Source organism: Apostichopus japonicus, chromosome 6, assembly GCF_037975245.1.
Source record: "Apostichopus japonicus isolate 1M-3 chromosome 6, ASM3797524v1, whole genome shotgun sequence".
NCBI classification, from domain to species: Eukaryota; Metazoa; Echinodermata; class Holothuroidea; order Aspidochirotida; family Stichopodidae; genus Apostichopus; species Apostichopus japonicus.
Genome location: NC_092566.1, coordinates 17,001,103 through 17,018,186, shown reverse-complemented (window position 1 = coordinate 17,018,186; position 17,084 = coordinate 17,001,103). Strand labels below are relative to the sequence as shown.

Below are 17,084 nucleotides of genomic sequence, written 5' to 3'. Positions count from 1 at the left end.
TTGAGGTAAAGTTGCAGGATAACTCTTGCAAAGGTGGTACCACATTTGGGGCAAATTGCAAAACTGATAAAGGCTTAACTTTTCATTATATGCTAAGTGCTTGTTTGTTGCAATTGTTTTTTCTTTCTCTTGAATATCAGCAGTGTTATTCTCACATATCCACTGCCCTTAATTGCCCTCTCAGATTATTGTCCACAAAAAAGGGGGTTCCCCATGCACTTTGCCACTCAGAGTAATTATAATGACCTGTGTGCTGTACATATACAGTAGTGTATTCAACACTCTATACAGACCAGTCTTGTGGAGGCTTGTGCACTAAACATGCCAAATACATGTCTCCAGACGGCTCTCATGCTACATTTGGCTCAGTACACATTTTAAAGACTTGGAAGGTAGGTTTAGTGAGATATTTTTGTTGAGTAATACTATATGCGCCAAGTGAACTAGCTGTTTTGCCCAAATAATAACATTTAGGTATAGTGGCTGGCCTATCATTTTCTGGTTATGTGCAAGATTACTGAAAGGCATAGAAGACTATATAGGCCTTAGTGTACAGCTGCAGAGTGTAGGACCACAGGTTTTAATAAAAGAAGAAAGAACTTTACAAGGAAGGTGCAAAATATGTGTGATAATTCTTTATTTCAGCTCATGACCGTTATCTTCCCTCTCACCCTACCTCTTCTAAGACTACATAGAATGTCTTCTAAAGGCACAACCCATAACAATAGTAATGGTAGTGTTTTATATTTGAAGATTTAAAGAGAAACTCTACCTAACTTGTAATCTTATTTATCTTGTTTCACAATAATGCCACTTAATTATACCAAATATTACAAATTGTTTGCATTCTTAAATCCCATGTTAAATAAAATACCAATGTAATTAATACTGAACTGCATTTGAGGCAAAGAAGTATAAACAATCATGTGTGCATCTCACAAAGCTAAATGCTCACAAACCGTAGTGGCTCAAAGGCCTGTACATGCAGTAGGTATATGTGCAGTTTCATATTTACATCAAATTATAACCAGTCAAATATTTTGCTCGGATAACCGGTAAACCATCCTTAAACTGCACACACACACACACACACACAAGAACTGATCACTGAAGTAAAACATTTACCTCCAAACCCAAATTCCAAAACCAAGTGGTTGCAAGCCTGAACAAAGTTTCACAATAATTGTGCTATACTGCTATGTGCCCTTCATATAGTTTTCACATGTTATTAACAAAAGGAATTAAAGTTTTCAGTTATTGGATAGCTTGCTTACCAAATCACTAATCATTTGATGTGTTCTAACGGTTCATCAATAAGTGCTGAAACAGCAAGCCCCTAACATGTTGCATCTGTCACCCTACCATCTTCTTTTCCCACAGTTTGCATTCACAAGTCCAATGGGAAGTTACTCTCCTATACAGAAAGCAAACTCTTGAATGTTGGATACACAATTTTCAATCTGGAATGTTCATATGTACAAACTCACATTAGCACCTGGTAAAAAAATCTCTTTTCCCAACGAGTAATGAACTTCAGCATTTTGTTATATACTTTATCTCCTTAGTCCATTCCAACAGCAAGAATGAATCCAGTGAATCCAGTGAGGCGCACAATTTCGTTGGTGCAAGTCACAGAACCAAGAGATGCAAAACATGTTGCAATTATCGCTGTTGTACTTGGAACTCTCCTCTTCACTTTTCTTTTTAGTCTTGGGTATTTGGTTTGGAGCATTCTACATGTACCCTAACTGTGTAAGTAGGAAGTAATGAATACAGTATTTGGCCACTGTATGTTAACACACACTATCAAATATCTGATTGTAATGTTCAAACAGCCTCATAGTGTCTATTTTAACATGCGACTTGCTTTAACCGAAGTTCTCCTCCTCATTAACATGCTAAGTTATTCCCAACAATGTTTGTAATACAAGTTGTTTAATGCATCTTTTGCATTCTTTCACGAATAAGTATTTTGGTTTACTTTGACAGGGTAATCCCTCTGGAGAATGCAGCTAATACTGTAGGATGGGGCAAGAAAGGCTGAAAAGAAAAAGAAAATGACTTGATACAAATTCAAAAAAGAATTGAAACTTGTGATCTGCAGTTAATAAAAAACATAAAAAAGAACGGTCTAGTATTGAGTCTTTATTTCTGCTCAATTCCATTGAAGATATTAATGTGTTGACATGGCTTTGTCAAACACTCTTTGATATTTTAAATTTATCTAACCTGAACAGTTGTTAAAGAGCGAATCAGATTATGTCCAAAGCCAATCGAGACACATACAAATTACAATGCATGTAGTTAGCACAGAAATAAGTGGAATAATGTTACACATGAAAGACCCCCCCCCCCCTCCTCCCACCCTCGACATGCAAATATAGCTTTGGGCATAAATGACAATGCAATGCTGTTGTTCCTGGTTTAATCAAGGGAAGAATACAGTAGGCTAGGTCTTTTTTTTTCAATCCAAGATCCTGTGGAACTGTTGTAGCCTTCGCAGAACTGGTACTTACTACTTAATATAACTGACTGTATAGTCATGTTGTTCGGCCTTGCAGAATGATATAAAATTCCGAAACTAACTTTCAAAAATGGTGCAACTTTAAATGGTACAAAAAAAGGCTTAAACATTGTACTCACTTTGGTGATAGCTATCTTGACCATTTCTCTCTTCCTCATTTTGTGGTCAGTATACAAGGGCGGTATAACTGACCATGTGGAGACTCCAACTCACAGTTCACTGTGCAGTATTTTAAACAGCCTTGTGGAGGCTTAAGAAATGAGGGCGCCCTAGCACTTACATTACATTTGTTTTTGTTTGTATACATCGTCTGCATACCTATGATGGTCTCCACAAGGGTATCCCTATGGTGACCTTTCTCAAACGTCTCCAGTAGGTTTGTGGTGGTCTGAGAAGTTAGCGGGAAAACTATTTCTTGTGGAGACCTACTTTTTGTCTCCACAAGGATTTGTGTCGCCATAAGGATAGTTGTATGCTCAAATTTGTCTCCATAAGGCACTAAATGTGAAAACATACATACATACATACATACATACATACATACATACATACACACATACATACAGAAACAACTTAAACTCTTTACTTTTACACGTTCTCTTTCACAGGTTCTCTAGTTGATAAGCAGTTTGCTAACAGTTTTATTTTTACTTTCATTTTGGTTAAAGAAAGACACAACAAATGATACTCGATACTATGTCAAAACGTCGCTTATTGCCTTTGATACATGGCAAGGAAAGGTCAAACTGTCATCGATGTATACTCCCAAGTACCCAGTTTCGAAGCCACTTCCTATCACTCAGTAATAATAATACGCTGCAATTTTGATGGGATGAGACATGTGTTTTATGTTTTTGTTTCAAAAAACGTTTCCTTTTACTTTTTTTTGGTTAAGCAATAAATATACAGGAACGGATATGGGGGAGGACGTAAAATGCATTAACTTTTGACTTCCGACTTCCTCTAGGAGTTTTGACTAAAACATTATAAGCTGAATTGGCCTTTTGAGATAAACCATTTGGTGGATACTAATTTACTTCACTCCTAAATATTGGCGATTCTTTCTAGAAGAAAAACATTGTATAGGGAAAATAAAATTATCGACTGTCTCAAAACAGAAGTTAGACGAACATAACTAAATGAATTCATTCGTAGGGTTACATTATAGCGCCAAATTTCGACCTCTTGTTCAGTGCTTTAGAATAACTACAATCTGTTACTCGCTAATTTTGACAAAGTGGTTAGAAAGGAATGTGTGTGAGAGAGTATGAATCGGTATGGAAGACTTTGAAAGCGTTAATGAAATTATTTATGATATATATATATATATATATATATATATTCGTATTGTATAATTATTATAATCATAATAAAATAAAACTGTTAACAAACTGTTTATCCACTAGAGAACCTGTGTAGGAGAATGTGTAAAAGAAAGTTGGCCTGACGTTTCGATCCTAGCAGGATCTCCTTCAAAGGCTAAATGACAAGTAACAGTAACAGAAGGGACAAAAACACGCACAAAATACAGACAGGTTAATGAGCATGGTGAACACAAAGAGATGGATGAAAGGGGATTAGTAGACAAGGGATGGAGAGAAGAAAGAAAGAAACCAACAGGGGAAGAGGAGAGGTAGGAGATAAACAGTGGGGGGGGGGGGGGAGACAAAGAGAGGATTAAGGGAAGGGGGTAGGGAATAAACTGGAGAAGGACAAAGACAGAAAGGTGTGGAGAAAAAAGGGTGGAAGAGAGCTTTGAGAAGAGGAGTGAGAGGGGGGCACAAGTTGAGAAGGAGGGTGGGGACAGAAGAAACGTTAGTCATGTCCTCCCTGAATGTTGAGCCCATGAGCTTGAATGGTGCGAAGGCGGTGCATCCACAGCCTCTCTCTGCTGATTCGTACTAGGTCAGGACGGCTACCTAAGGATTCCATCCCCTGAAAGGACATGTCGTTAATGGTATGGTTGGGAAGGTTAAAGTGTCCTCCAACTGGGGTCTCAGTCTTCATGGTGTTGACTGTGGATCTGTGACCATAGAATCGCTTCTTGAGGGGGGTTTTGGTTTCGCCAACATACTGGATGCCGCAAACTCTACATCAGATATCAGATCAGATATATGACATTAGTGGTTGTGCAAGTGATGTGATCCTTAGTCTTGTGTGTGAGTTGCATGCTGTGGCGGGTGATGGAATTGGATTCAACAATGTGATGGCTGAAGATGATGCATCTCGAAGTACGATCACATTTGAAAGTACCATGCTGAATGGGTGAAGGGTTAGAAGTTAGAGGTGGAACAGCAGCACTCACAATAAGGTCTCTCTGAATGGCTTCACGCACCCTTCTGGTACTATGGCCCCTGGCAGTAAGGTGTTTTTCCAAAGCATCTGTATGTTCTTCATGCTCATTAACCTGTCTGTATCTTTTGCGTGTTTTTGTCTCTACTGTAACTGTTACTTGTAATGTAGCCTTTGAAGAAGATCCTGCTAGGATCGAAACGTCAGGCCAACTTACTTTTACACATTATTATAATCATATTAGAAATATCCTTGGTAACAAACTAGCTTAAGTTTTGAAGCATGACGTGGTGTGAATGGTACGCTCATTGCAGTAAAGAACCGTTGGCCCGGTCCAATATCTCTTACTGCTTCACCGGAATAAAAGTGTTAGCTCTTTTGTTACCACAGGCCAACGTAACGATAAAAGTTTCCGATGTGCGGATGGAAGTTTGGTACCTTTGTTATGGGCTTGTGATGGTAGTATGGACTGTACAGACGGATCTGACGAGACCAGTTGTGGTAAGAGTGCAGCAAGGGCGGCAGAGCGGGCAGCGCATGTGAGAAGCGGGGAGGGGTTGTGGAAAACCTCAAAAGTGTCACTTCGGGTAAACTCGAAGTGTACATTAAAACTACAGTTCCGTAATTTAGCAAAGGGCCTTTTTCAAATTTAACTTGTGCCCTATTGCTGACACAAAAAGAAGGCCAACCGAATACTAAAGTTGTGGGTACAGTATATATATGCACAGATGATCCAATTTGTCGGAAAGTTTTGAGGTAACTTTGTAGTTTTGCCTCCTCAAATCAAAGTCACATCTTCTGCTGCCCGAAGAAGTCATTTCACTTACACGTTTACATTTTCCTCAGTTTGTAGCACCTAGTAGTAGTAAGTTGAGTCTCGTCTATCCGACATGCTCAATGATAAACCTCCGCCACGTATCACGATCTTGCGCAAGGTTGATTATTTCCTCGAAATTGTTAATGTTAACATCCTTAAATTGCGACTTTAGTTTTCCAAGCAAGGTAGTCACGGGCCTTCCAACTGGTTTAGCAGTATGTCTTAATGCTTCTCTTAAAGCAGCCTTTGCTGGAGCGTTCTCTTGGAGTCTTGCTACATGGCCGAAAAATCTCAGTCTTCTATGTGCGACTATGGATGACCAAGGTGCTTGGTTGGTTTCATTGTAGAGCTCATCGTTTCATAACCAATTGTTTTTGGTCCATTTTATGTTGAGAATATTACGAAGTAGTCTCCTCTGAAAATTGTCAATTTTGCGAACAAGATCCTTCGTTGTGCCCCACAGTTCGCAATTGTACAAAAAGTACTCTTTAATAAAGCCTCAAAAATCCTAAGCTTAATATTTCGGCTTATGTTTTTGAGTTTGTAGCACCTTGTCCTCTGATAATAGTTTCTTATAAAAGATTTTTATAACCGTCAATGAAAAATCGAATATGTTGAGAACTATAATGAAACGTATACATTTTCGATTCATGTTTTTAGCAAAATGCTAAAGTGTTATCGGCGTGGGTTCAACACTAGTTATATGTTATATACCTTATGAAATGTTTGGGAAATAATGTATACATCATCATATCTGTCGTCCGAAGGATGAATTATGTATGTTTCTATGGGAAAAATTAAAACGGTATGAATCGATCCACCCATGTGATCACTATCAACCAACCAGCATCGTTTGATGTGGACATCTGCTTTAGGATGCCTTGGTCCCGAGGGTGTACATTGCAGGTTTTGTAATGTCCTGTACTTATTTGTTTTGTTTCATGAACTAATTGACAGTTTACTGTAGGACCGATCTCCTTTACATGGCGTTATGTTGCTCTTTTAACTGTAGTTCATTAATGTAATAGTCAAATGTAGTAAGTTATTTCTCAGGCTCTATAGAAATAATCATTATTGCTTTTCTCCGTACATTTTCTCCTTGCTACTGTTAACTGGAAATAACACGCCAGCCCTATATTGTCTTTCATACAGATGCGACACCACTCGGCCCTATAACAAGTGTGCGACCGGTGATAGGTTAGTATTGGGACTTGGATGCTCATGTGTTACCGTATCGCTATTATGCTGTTATGGAGTAATATTATTGTATAGTGTAGCCTTAACGTTACTGAATACAACCTAACATTTCAACTAACATTTCAACTAACATTTCAACCTAACATTTCAACCTAACATTTCAACCTAACATTGTTAACTGGAAATAACACGCCAGCCCTATTTTGTCTTTCATACAGATGCGACACCACTCGGCCCTATAACAAGTGTGCGACCGGTGATAGGTTAGTATTGGGACTTGGATGCTCATGTGTTACTGTATCGCTATTATGCTGTTATGGAGTAATATTATTGTATAGTGTAGCCTTAACGTTACTGAATACAACCTAACATTTCATTGAAACATTTCAATATTTTGCCTCAAATATTGGCAAACTGACGAGTCCTATACAGACTTACTGAACTTTACACAGCTCAAACTGTTGAACATGAAAACACGGAACGTTTCATATATTGGTCTATATCAGGGTTAGTTTTCTCTACTAAGTATATGTTTTCTGTTACCAGCATCAACCATTTCGTCACTACAGAAGACAACCAAAGTGTTGCAACGTATTGAGACCACAAGAAGTAAGTTATGCAGATAATTCAAATTACTCACATATGATTATAAAATATCGAAAGATTAAGAAAAATGACACATGTGTTATGGATCAACATGATTGCACTGTAAACGCGACAGAATAGACTGCTTTCACTGATATATTTTCAAAATTCATTTTTCTATATTTTAACAGCGATTCCAACCGTCCAGTGCCCTTCTGAGGGGCTCATTTTCCGTGGGGTTCAACTGAATTTCACCGAAGGTTCTTTGCGAGAAATTTCCTTTTCCATTCAAACATGTGAGAATGGTGCTAAAAACGGTGAGTACTTTCCAGTTGTGTCATTCAACTTCGTGACTTCCTCATGTATGATTTGCTGTCGATTTGCTGTCGATTTTCTGCTACCCCAACTTTTTCACTTTTTGAACCTTTCTATCGCACTTGCCATGTATGTAAACATATGTTCATTCATACTTAGTAAAGATTCCTAAATCCTATTGTTCCATTCAGGTCAGCTGACCGTGGTTAATCCTGTGAGTAACGCACGGTAAAATTACGGGGCATCAATTTAATAAATCTTTGGTTATATGTAACCAAAAATGTTTTGTTTTATGATTTTTCCCCCACACAAATGGTAGTGTATGAATGAACGGGGTTAATCAACGGTCTAGCGTGCGTTACTCACATGATTAATGCACTCCGGGTGTTAATGCTATCGCTGGATGCACTCGGGCTCCGCCCTCGTGCATCGCTTGCATTATCCCCCGATCGTGCATTAATCCTGTGAGTAACGCACGCTAGACCGTTGATTAACCCCTTATTATTATGTGTATCATCTTTTGACATGTTTAGCTGACTTACCACAATCAGAACGATATTGCGGGGAACACTCTTGGATGGAACCTGTATTAAACAAATGTTTTTCCAATGAAGAAGCACTCAGTTTAATAGAGAGACTCGCAAACGTAAGTAAAAAATCTTTTAAACTTAAGGACGTTAATATTTTAATCAAGTTTATCAATTTGCTTTCTAAGGGCGTTGTGGTCAAGTGGTTAAGGCAGTGGACTTGTGATCTAAGGATTACAGGTTCGAGCCCTGGCCAGATCATTGCGTTGTGTCCTTGGGCAAGGCGCTTTATCTCCATTGCCTCTCTTCACCCAGGTGTATAAATGGGGACCTGCGAGGTAACTTGTAAATATAGTTGCGTGCGCCGGTTTGTGGCTGCACCCTATGGGAAGTACCCCGGGGGGCACGTGGTTGTGGTGCACTGTGGTGCCCCAGGAGAGATTGATTGAATTGTGCATACTTTGGTGTGTGGGTCTGACAAGTTACCAATGACCAGGGGTTAAGTTGTAAAGTCGTGTGAGGAGGCATTAGCCTCATACAAGACTGTAAACCTTCAACTTTAACTTTTAACTTTAAGCAAAAGTCAACCAAGATAGTGCCGGGGTGCTAAACCCAAACAACTTGATCCTCTCTCAACCACAGTCCCCTATAGTCCATTTGCAAGATTATGCACGGCGATGGGTAATGTAATTTAAAGCTGTTCGGCGTTTTATCTTCCTTAGCTGGAGTCGGTCCACGCAAGTATGCTTCTAAAGGACTTACCTCCAGAATAAATGTTGGATGTCTCAGCTTCCCCGCCCCCTCCCCCCCAACAACAGACAAAATACTACAGAGAAAATCTTAGTGTATAGTAGTATATATGTTAAGAACAATTATACAACCTTATAGCTCTACAGTAAATTTGCAACGTATAGCCTTCATTTTTTATCAAAGTAGTCTCCACTTTAGCAATGTTATTCAAAGAAGACGGGGGAGTCCCGCTCTCCCTTGGATGATTTAATACCCCCCCCCACCACCATGGTGGTTGCGCCCCTGTTGCCTAGAGAGGTTACGTTGAACCAACAAACACATAACTTGTTGACGCTTTTTGATGACGGTTCATCGCCAACAAATTTTGGCCAACAAACAACTGAAGGTATTTTTTTTTGGGGGGGGGGGAGTATAACTCAGTTCAAATTTGCTGTTTTTTTTTCTTTCTAACCACAAGTGACTTTTGTCATTTATATCATGAGTTTGCATTCGATATATAGACTAATGTAACAAAGGAAAACGTTGAGGACGAGGCTACGAAATTGGCTTTTGTGACAACTCAAATCGAAGATGATTCAGATGAAGCAGTTGTCGAGAATATAGCAACATCTTTACAATCAATTGTCGATACCAATACTTCCTCAAGAGCGGTTAGTAATATACCTTGAATCATCTGTATCAATTTAACATATATTTGATAACTACTGAGTATGATATGGATGACATAGCCGTACACTACACTGTGATTGGTTCCTCTGAATATAGATAACATTTATAATTCTTTTATGTATCGTAACGTAAACGTAAATGTCGATAAGGTCATATTTAAAATTCGTTGTTATTGTTACGGCAGTTCAGTTGAAGTAACGATGAAATATAACGAATTGATTGTACTACCATAATGGAATTATTCTAATGGACTTATACATTTTAATGCTGTTGGCTTGATAGTTTTTAGTGATGTTTATGTTTTTTAACATTCTTAATTTGGTAACATAAAGTAGTTTTTCGTAAAATGAAAACTACTCTTGAAGTGATTGTTGAAACACACTACTGTTTCAAAAAGACTTAGTGAAACAATCAAAATAATTATTCAATTTTCTATTAACCGCCGCCCCCCCCCCCAAAAAAAATATATATATATATAAAATAGCTAAATCGTCTATAAAATATTAAGGTTAAGATGTTTTTTAAAAATATTTTTTTAAATTTATTTTTAAATTTTATTTTTTTAAATGTTTTTTTAATGTGTTTTTTTTTATAAACAACTTTTTAGGTCACAAAAGCCGTCGTAGGAACCGTGAACAACCTTATGAACCTCCAGACTACATCATCGAACAACGTCATAGAGTTACTCGAAAGACAGATATCGCTTGTGCAACAAAACGAACAGAACTTCACAGAGGTGCAAGGTAATATTGCCGTGAAAGCAGTAAAACTGGATTCACATGTGCCAGACTTCATCACATTCTTTCACAATCCTGATGAAGATGCAATCAGTTTAACCAATGGTGACCTCAATTTGGATCATGCCAATAGTACATTAACCAGAGGGAGACAAACAGCCATCTTCATTCATGGGTCGGTTTTGGAACACGCCGTGACAGGTTCGAACATTATGTCCTAATATTTCATATTATATATTTATTACGGAATATCATGTCACATACTAGATGGTATTGATGCATATAGGTGCTAATATTTGATCATGGCTAAATACATATTTAAATTTGAAACGATTTGCATTTCAATCCTTAAATATTATGAGTGATTGTCTCATTCTTTGCTATTAGGTTTAAGTTAATGTGATTCATTGAAATATGGTAAAGACAATCTTCCAGAGTAAGTGTTGATGTTATTGGAATTAAAAAATAACCTTTGTCTTGACCTAACAGCAAACGAGAATTCTACACACTCAACTGTTCCCATTAGTTTCTTCATCTACAGAGACTCGGGTCTCTTTCAAACGACGAATCAAAGTATTGATAGTGCAGTAGATCATACAACACTGCGAGAAACTGTCGCCAGTCAAATCATTGGGGCGAACGTCGAAGGGTTTGTTGTCAAGGATCTTCCCGCAGAATCTGCTGTTGTTATACAATTTCGAAATACTACATCTGAAGTAAGTGTAAATAGCAAGAATAATTACAACCTGGCAATCAGTTGAAAACAAAAAATGCAACAAAGATTTAAATATCTTTTCCATGCTGATATGTCATTGAATTTACATAGTGAAGGAACTATTCCACATGTATACCAACGAAGTATGATATGGCGATAAACTGCAAGCTAAACGCCAATATCCACCCTCCCTCGCCCAAGAGAGCGAGAGAGGGGGGGGGGGGTGGAGAGGTGGGTGGAGAGAGAGAAAGAAAGAGATTCTTCTGAACATGTAAATATTGTGCAACGTTTGGTACATAACTACGGTGACCGAAATGTTTTGATGCATATATTTCGTATACCTCTAATTTACTATGCAGCTTCTTAACGACACTGAGATTGTACTTCATAAAAAATGTGTCTTCTGGTCCATTCGTGAAGGAACTGATTACGGGTTCTGGTCTGAAGAGGGATGTGAGCTAACTGAGGATGTAACCCACACAATATGTACATGCAATCATCTTACGAGCTTCGCTGTGCTAGTCGTAAGTCACACATCAATTTACTTGAACGATTTGATTTTTTAAGTATTGTTTCAAATATGTCTGTACAATGGCCTCCACTTTGTACCTCCTTCTTTTGCATGTGAGAACAACAAACACAAACGCCGAGATACAAACTATGTACCATTGCTATATATTTAAGACGTTTTTCTTTTATTTTCATATATGTTAGCGTACAGTGTAACTGATACCATGTATGAATTTATGTATGTATGAAATCTACATGGTATTTACGGTATAATTAATCCAGACAACAATTAGAAATACCTTGCAATAATCTAATTCTTAAAGTATAGAGCCAAATGTTGTTTGTTGTAACACATTGGTGATCATGACAAACATAGAATCTTCCTTTCTCTTCCAATTACAGGGCATCGGTAAGAATATTCCACACGGTATCGACCGTTTGTTGACTGTGATATCATGGGTAGGATCCCTTCTTTCTGTTATAGGACTGCTTGCGTGCACCCTGCTGCTGCTTTGTGTGAAGTAGGTTTTTTATATGTTTTATATTATTATTATTATTATTATTATTATATATATATATATATATATATATATATATATATATATATATATATATATATATATATATATATATATATATATATATATATATATATATATATATATATATATATATATATATATATATATATATATATATATATATATATATATATATATATATATATATATATATATATATATATATATATATATATATATATATATATATATATATATATATATATATATATATATATATATATATATATATATATATATATATATATATATATATATATATATATATATATATATATATATATATATATATATATATATATATAGTGCGAGTACAAATTCAATACAAATTCACGAGACCGAGTACGAATAGAAGTCTTTATGTATAAATACGCGATTACTTAATTTTTACACTATATTTTCACAATGTACTGTGATCACTAATCCATGGTGACAAGTAGGAGCATAAGGCGACTATAAGAGAAATATGAATAGGAACTCCCGATATGTCTGCTGTCTCATATGTAAAATTATGCAATTACACATTTGTTTCTTCGACAGGACGCTTCGAGCCAAACAAGCGAGCAAGATCCACATGAACCTATTCCTGTCCTTGATAGCCTTCTACGTCACGTTCCTTGCAGGCGAACGTTCCTCACATAATCCCATTCACTGTAGGAACCTTGCCTCCGCTGTACACTATTTTGCTCTGACGTCGGTTTGCTGGATGTCCGTCGAAGCAGTTAACATGTACCTCTTATTCGTGAAATATGAAAGGTCGAACATGCGCCACTTTGTACCGATCGCTTGTGTCGTGGCATACGGTAAGCGGGACCTCCTCTTGGGTTTTATCGTCTTCGTTGTGTTTTACGATAGGGTGCGGAAGTAGTCGGTAGGTCTATCAGTGACGTCAGAGGGTTCAAATCGTTCGAAGGGCAGTGGGACATGTGACTTTGCTTGGACCTTAATTGCTTTTTTTTCTAATTACGCTTTATCCAATTTGTCAACAGAAAGGTAACATATACAAAAATTACAAAATGACAGCTTTCACTGCAAATATGGAAAAAGGGTACTTTTCATTAACAAAAAGGGTTCTAAGTTATGAAAATGGGCACCTTTTTAACAAGCCTGGGGGACGGAACACCCATCCAATTCCCTGTTCTCCTTACACACTTGTAACCGCCGTTGCCGGTAAGTCCCTGTTAAAGTAAAATTCAATAAATTCCATAGTTTTTTATTTTCTGGTTTGTCAACAGGGGTCCCGATACTGCCTGTACTGAGTGTATACTTCCTATCAAGACCTGATGCATATTCATAGTAAGATTTACTTCGAAATTTTTCATTCGACAAGAATTACATAATGTTGAGACCAGTTTTAGTTGTAGATAGCCTGAATGTGTCCAGTACAGGTCAGTTAAATCTGTATTTAGGGTTAGACTGTTCTTCTGCCTGGTGGTACCATACGAGACCATACGAAACAGAAGGGAAACACAACAACCTCTCCCCCAAATGTTTAACCCTGTTCGATGGACATGCCATTTAAACGCAGAATGTGCATATAAAAACAGAAGACACTACTAACAGACAATATATAAGTTATGACAGAAGATTTCGCGGTTAGTAAACCTTGATAACCCCATTTGGTCGTAACCAGATATATCTCTTAATTAGATTGGGTGTTTATCACGTCTTACGTGGAAGTTACACACTGTTACAATCCAACTCTAACATCATCATCCTGGAAACATGATTTTTAGATTGGTCGTCGATTTGAACAATTTGAGTCAGTAAGTATTATACGCAAAACAAATTTGCAATTTAACCAGTCTCTTATAAGTTTCTTCATCAAGTGAACATTAATAGCAAGAATATGATTAAAAAGCAAGATTTGAGTGGATCCGTCAAACAGTCTGTCGCACCCTCATATTTCCATAAAAGTATCAATCACGTACAATCGCAATTCAATAATTTATTCCTCAATTTCATCTTCATTATTTGGAGACGGGGAATATGATAAGCCAGCTAATTAGCTTTCTTCTTTTGCTTTTTTGAGCAAATCAATCGATTTCAAATGATGTTTTCAAACAAACAAAAACAAAATTAATTTACTAAGTACAGCTCGCTATTGTTTGAATTCTTCCTCAAATAACGAAACATATTTCCATTTATTATCGATGATTTCAAATGAGCTTATGTTTTTACGAAATGTAGCACACTACCAGAAACCCCTTTCTTGTGTAGTACTTTATTTTGAAATTTCTTAAACTTTGACTTTGTGTCAACCAAACATGATTGCATCATAAATTACAATTTTTGGGCAATTTTTTGACTTAAAGGTCGATTTAAAATTCTCTGTTGTTTCTGTCACTCCATTTTTGTAGTTTCCAACGCGATAACACAGTGATTATATTAGTAACAAATCAAAACCATGACAACGTATATATTTTCTCTCAGTTGCTTTCTACCGTCTGGCATTTCGCTCTACTTTGGATTTCTGTTGGAAGTACTTCTCCTGGTGATATGCAACATGATTATTTTTGTCGCTGTCGTCCGTAAAGTTGTTCTCCGACCGTTTATCTCAACCAACTCTCAGATGAACAAGAAAGCAGAAGTCATCGCAAGAATACAACAATTTGTTTTGTTCTGGATTCTTTTGGGACTTTCTTGGATCTTCGGGTTTCTCGCGATGTTACCAAATTGGAAGATATATGTCTTTGAGATATTGTTCTGTATTTTCACATCTGTCCAAGGTGTTATTTTGGTTGTTTTCATCTGTATCAAAAATCCACAGGTAAGGAAAGGATTTTCAAAAGCCAAGAGTCAGTTAACGTCACAAGATGAAAATCAGATGGAAACACTCAAAACGCGGGATACCTAGCTATAAGTATACTGATCTTAAACAGAGGCAACATAATTAGTTCCTGACAGGAATCTTTCTAATGCTATAGATATTTTATTTCACCCTATTTGCACCACGCGTATTTAGCAACGTCTACTAAGTATACATTTATCGCATCCCTGTGAATAGGCGTTTGGCACTGTGTTTTCTGAAGACACAGTATCCTCTGTCGTATAAATTAGTGATAAACAATACTGTTAAGAGCTGAAATAATAACGAGTTTTTCGTATTATAATAGGTTGCAAACACAGACTAGCATCTGGTCAATATATTGTAACGTGTGAAACTATGTGAATGTGATATCACAGGGACGTGGGACAGGGAAAAATTTCGCGAGAGGATTATATTTATCTCTTTTTTTTATATTATAATTTTCATAGTAATTGCGAAAGCAATTAAGAGCCATTGACATAATTGTTCCCGGGCTCTACCTGGCATATCAACCCTTCTTCAAGCAAAGACTTTATTTCGGTCATCAAGCACTTGGTTAAATACCTAGATGACGTTTTGACTTCTTTTAACAGTGAATATAAAGCTGAATTGTTCCATTACGACGGACGGTATGTATAGTGGCTGTTTCTTGAAAGCAATGATTATTACATATGGTTTGATACCATTTAAAAGCAGTATTAGTTAGCACAATTTGGAAGAATAATAGATATGATATAATATTATGTAACGTTGTTTTAATATATATGCGTTATGTTTACAATGTCATAACTGAAAATACGAGTGGTTTGTCCAATAACAATGTACGCAAAATTTTCGCATGAGAGTAATTTTAATGATACGGAAGATCAGCTAAAACACAAATTATAAATATACAGGTATTTTAATATCGATGTGTGTACGTGAATTCTCTAAATTACGTTGAGCATGATTTGAAACTAAATAATCTTATCGAATGGTTTAATTTATTTTTATATTATTTGATGACGGATATCATATAATTTGCAGTTTTCTGTTATATTTAAGCTATATCACGACATGATAGATAGATATAGTTGACACTTTGTGCAACTTTCAACCATTTATGTTTGTCTGATGTAGAGTTTCGGCCAAGGAGTCAGATATCAATATTCTCGTCCTTGTCAAATCAATGTCTTGTCTTTTCCTTCTATATTTGAATTTGTTCTGTGAGTGTAGGCCATTGATCTATATACCAGTACTGTAAAGTTAAACAAGAACAGTTCATGTCAATATTCTGAGGAGAATGACTTACCGTTAATAAAACGCCACTCTCTTCACCTTTGGATTAATAACTAACCCGATAAACTTACGACAGACGCGAAAAACTATTTTATGTTTATCTGTTCTTTGTCAGCATGTGTGTGTGCTTGTGTGTGTGTTTTACATTGATTGATCTGTCTATTTACCAATCTATACCTTATCTTTCTATTGTGAACATATCCTTAATCTCTCCCTAACATGAGCAGACACGGTGCTGTCTGCGGTCTGAGGACAACATTAGGCTATGCAATAACCTGACCGCGATCACAGTTTGGAGACTGTACACCTTTTGCTAGGCTTCAACATTAGTTGAGCGATACATTCATGATTTCCGACATTTAGTTTCACAAGATATTTGCTGTTCATTACTTCGCTATCAGCTCTTGTCAGGAATAAAACGTAGATCCACACATTCCCCACACATTTAGTAACACATCCTTTTTTTTAATGACGACTATAGAAAATGAACATCACAGTTGGAGATAATAAGATTTTTGCTAACCTCACGGAAATTTCAAAGTGGTAACATTTGTATTTTCAGTGAAAATTTATGAATCAATGTTAAAACTATAATTTCTAATGTTCTAATTACTAAGTTATGCATAAGTGGCATACTATCCAAGGTAATCTATCATTTTATCATTTAAATTTGTCAGAGGAACTAAATACATTTGCAAAGTAAAAAAATCAAATCATAACAGTGTTGAATCTATTTACAGTGCAGAGTCCCGATACAGATAATACAAATAAGAGAACA

At 36.6% G+C, this 17,084-nt stretch overlaps 1 protein-coding gene across 8 annotated transcripts in view; it reads left to right on the top strand.

The window, feature by feature from the left end:
* The window catches only part of LOC139969153 (adhesion G protein-coupled receptor L3-like), a 34,997-nt gene extending 17,978 nt beyond the window's left edge, over positions 1-17,019 (top strand). The window contains exons 2-15 of one of the 8 annotated variants that reach the window (XM_071973986.1): positions 5,207-5,317; positions 6,786-6,830; positions 7,049-7,093; positions 7,377-7,439; positions 7,607-7,732; positions 8,264-8,376; positions 9,508-9,657; positions 10,284-10,614; positions 10,903-11,129; positions 11,488-11,652; positions 12,041-12,159; positions 12,760-13,022; positions 13,455-13,515; positions 14,653-17,019. In XM_071973986.1, coding sequence (XP_071830087.1) covers positions 5,207-5,317; positions 6,786-6,830; positions 7,049-7,093; positions 7,377-7,439; positions 7,607-7,732; positions 8,264-8,376; positions 9,508-9,657; positions 10,284-10,614; positions 10,903-11,129; positions 11,488-11,652; positions 12,041-12,159; positions 12,760-13,022; positions 13,455-13,515; positions 14,653-15,076 — 2,243 coding nt within the window. In that variant the 3' untranslated portion in view covers positions 15,077-17,019. The remainder of the gene's footprint in view (positions 1-5,206; positions 5,318-6,785; positions 6,831-7,048; positions 7,094-7,376; positions 7,440-7,606; positions 7,733-8,263; positions 8,377-9,507; positions 9,658-10,283; positions 10,615-10,902; positions 11,130-11,487; positions 11,653-12,040; positions 12,160-12,759; positions 13,023-13,454; positions 13,516-14,652) is intronic. The other 7 variants (XM_071973991.1, XM_071973990.1, XM_071973987.1 and 4 more) reach the window with 7 other exon arrangements.
* Positions 17,020-17,084: the final 65 nt, after the last annotated feature.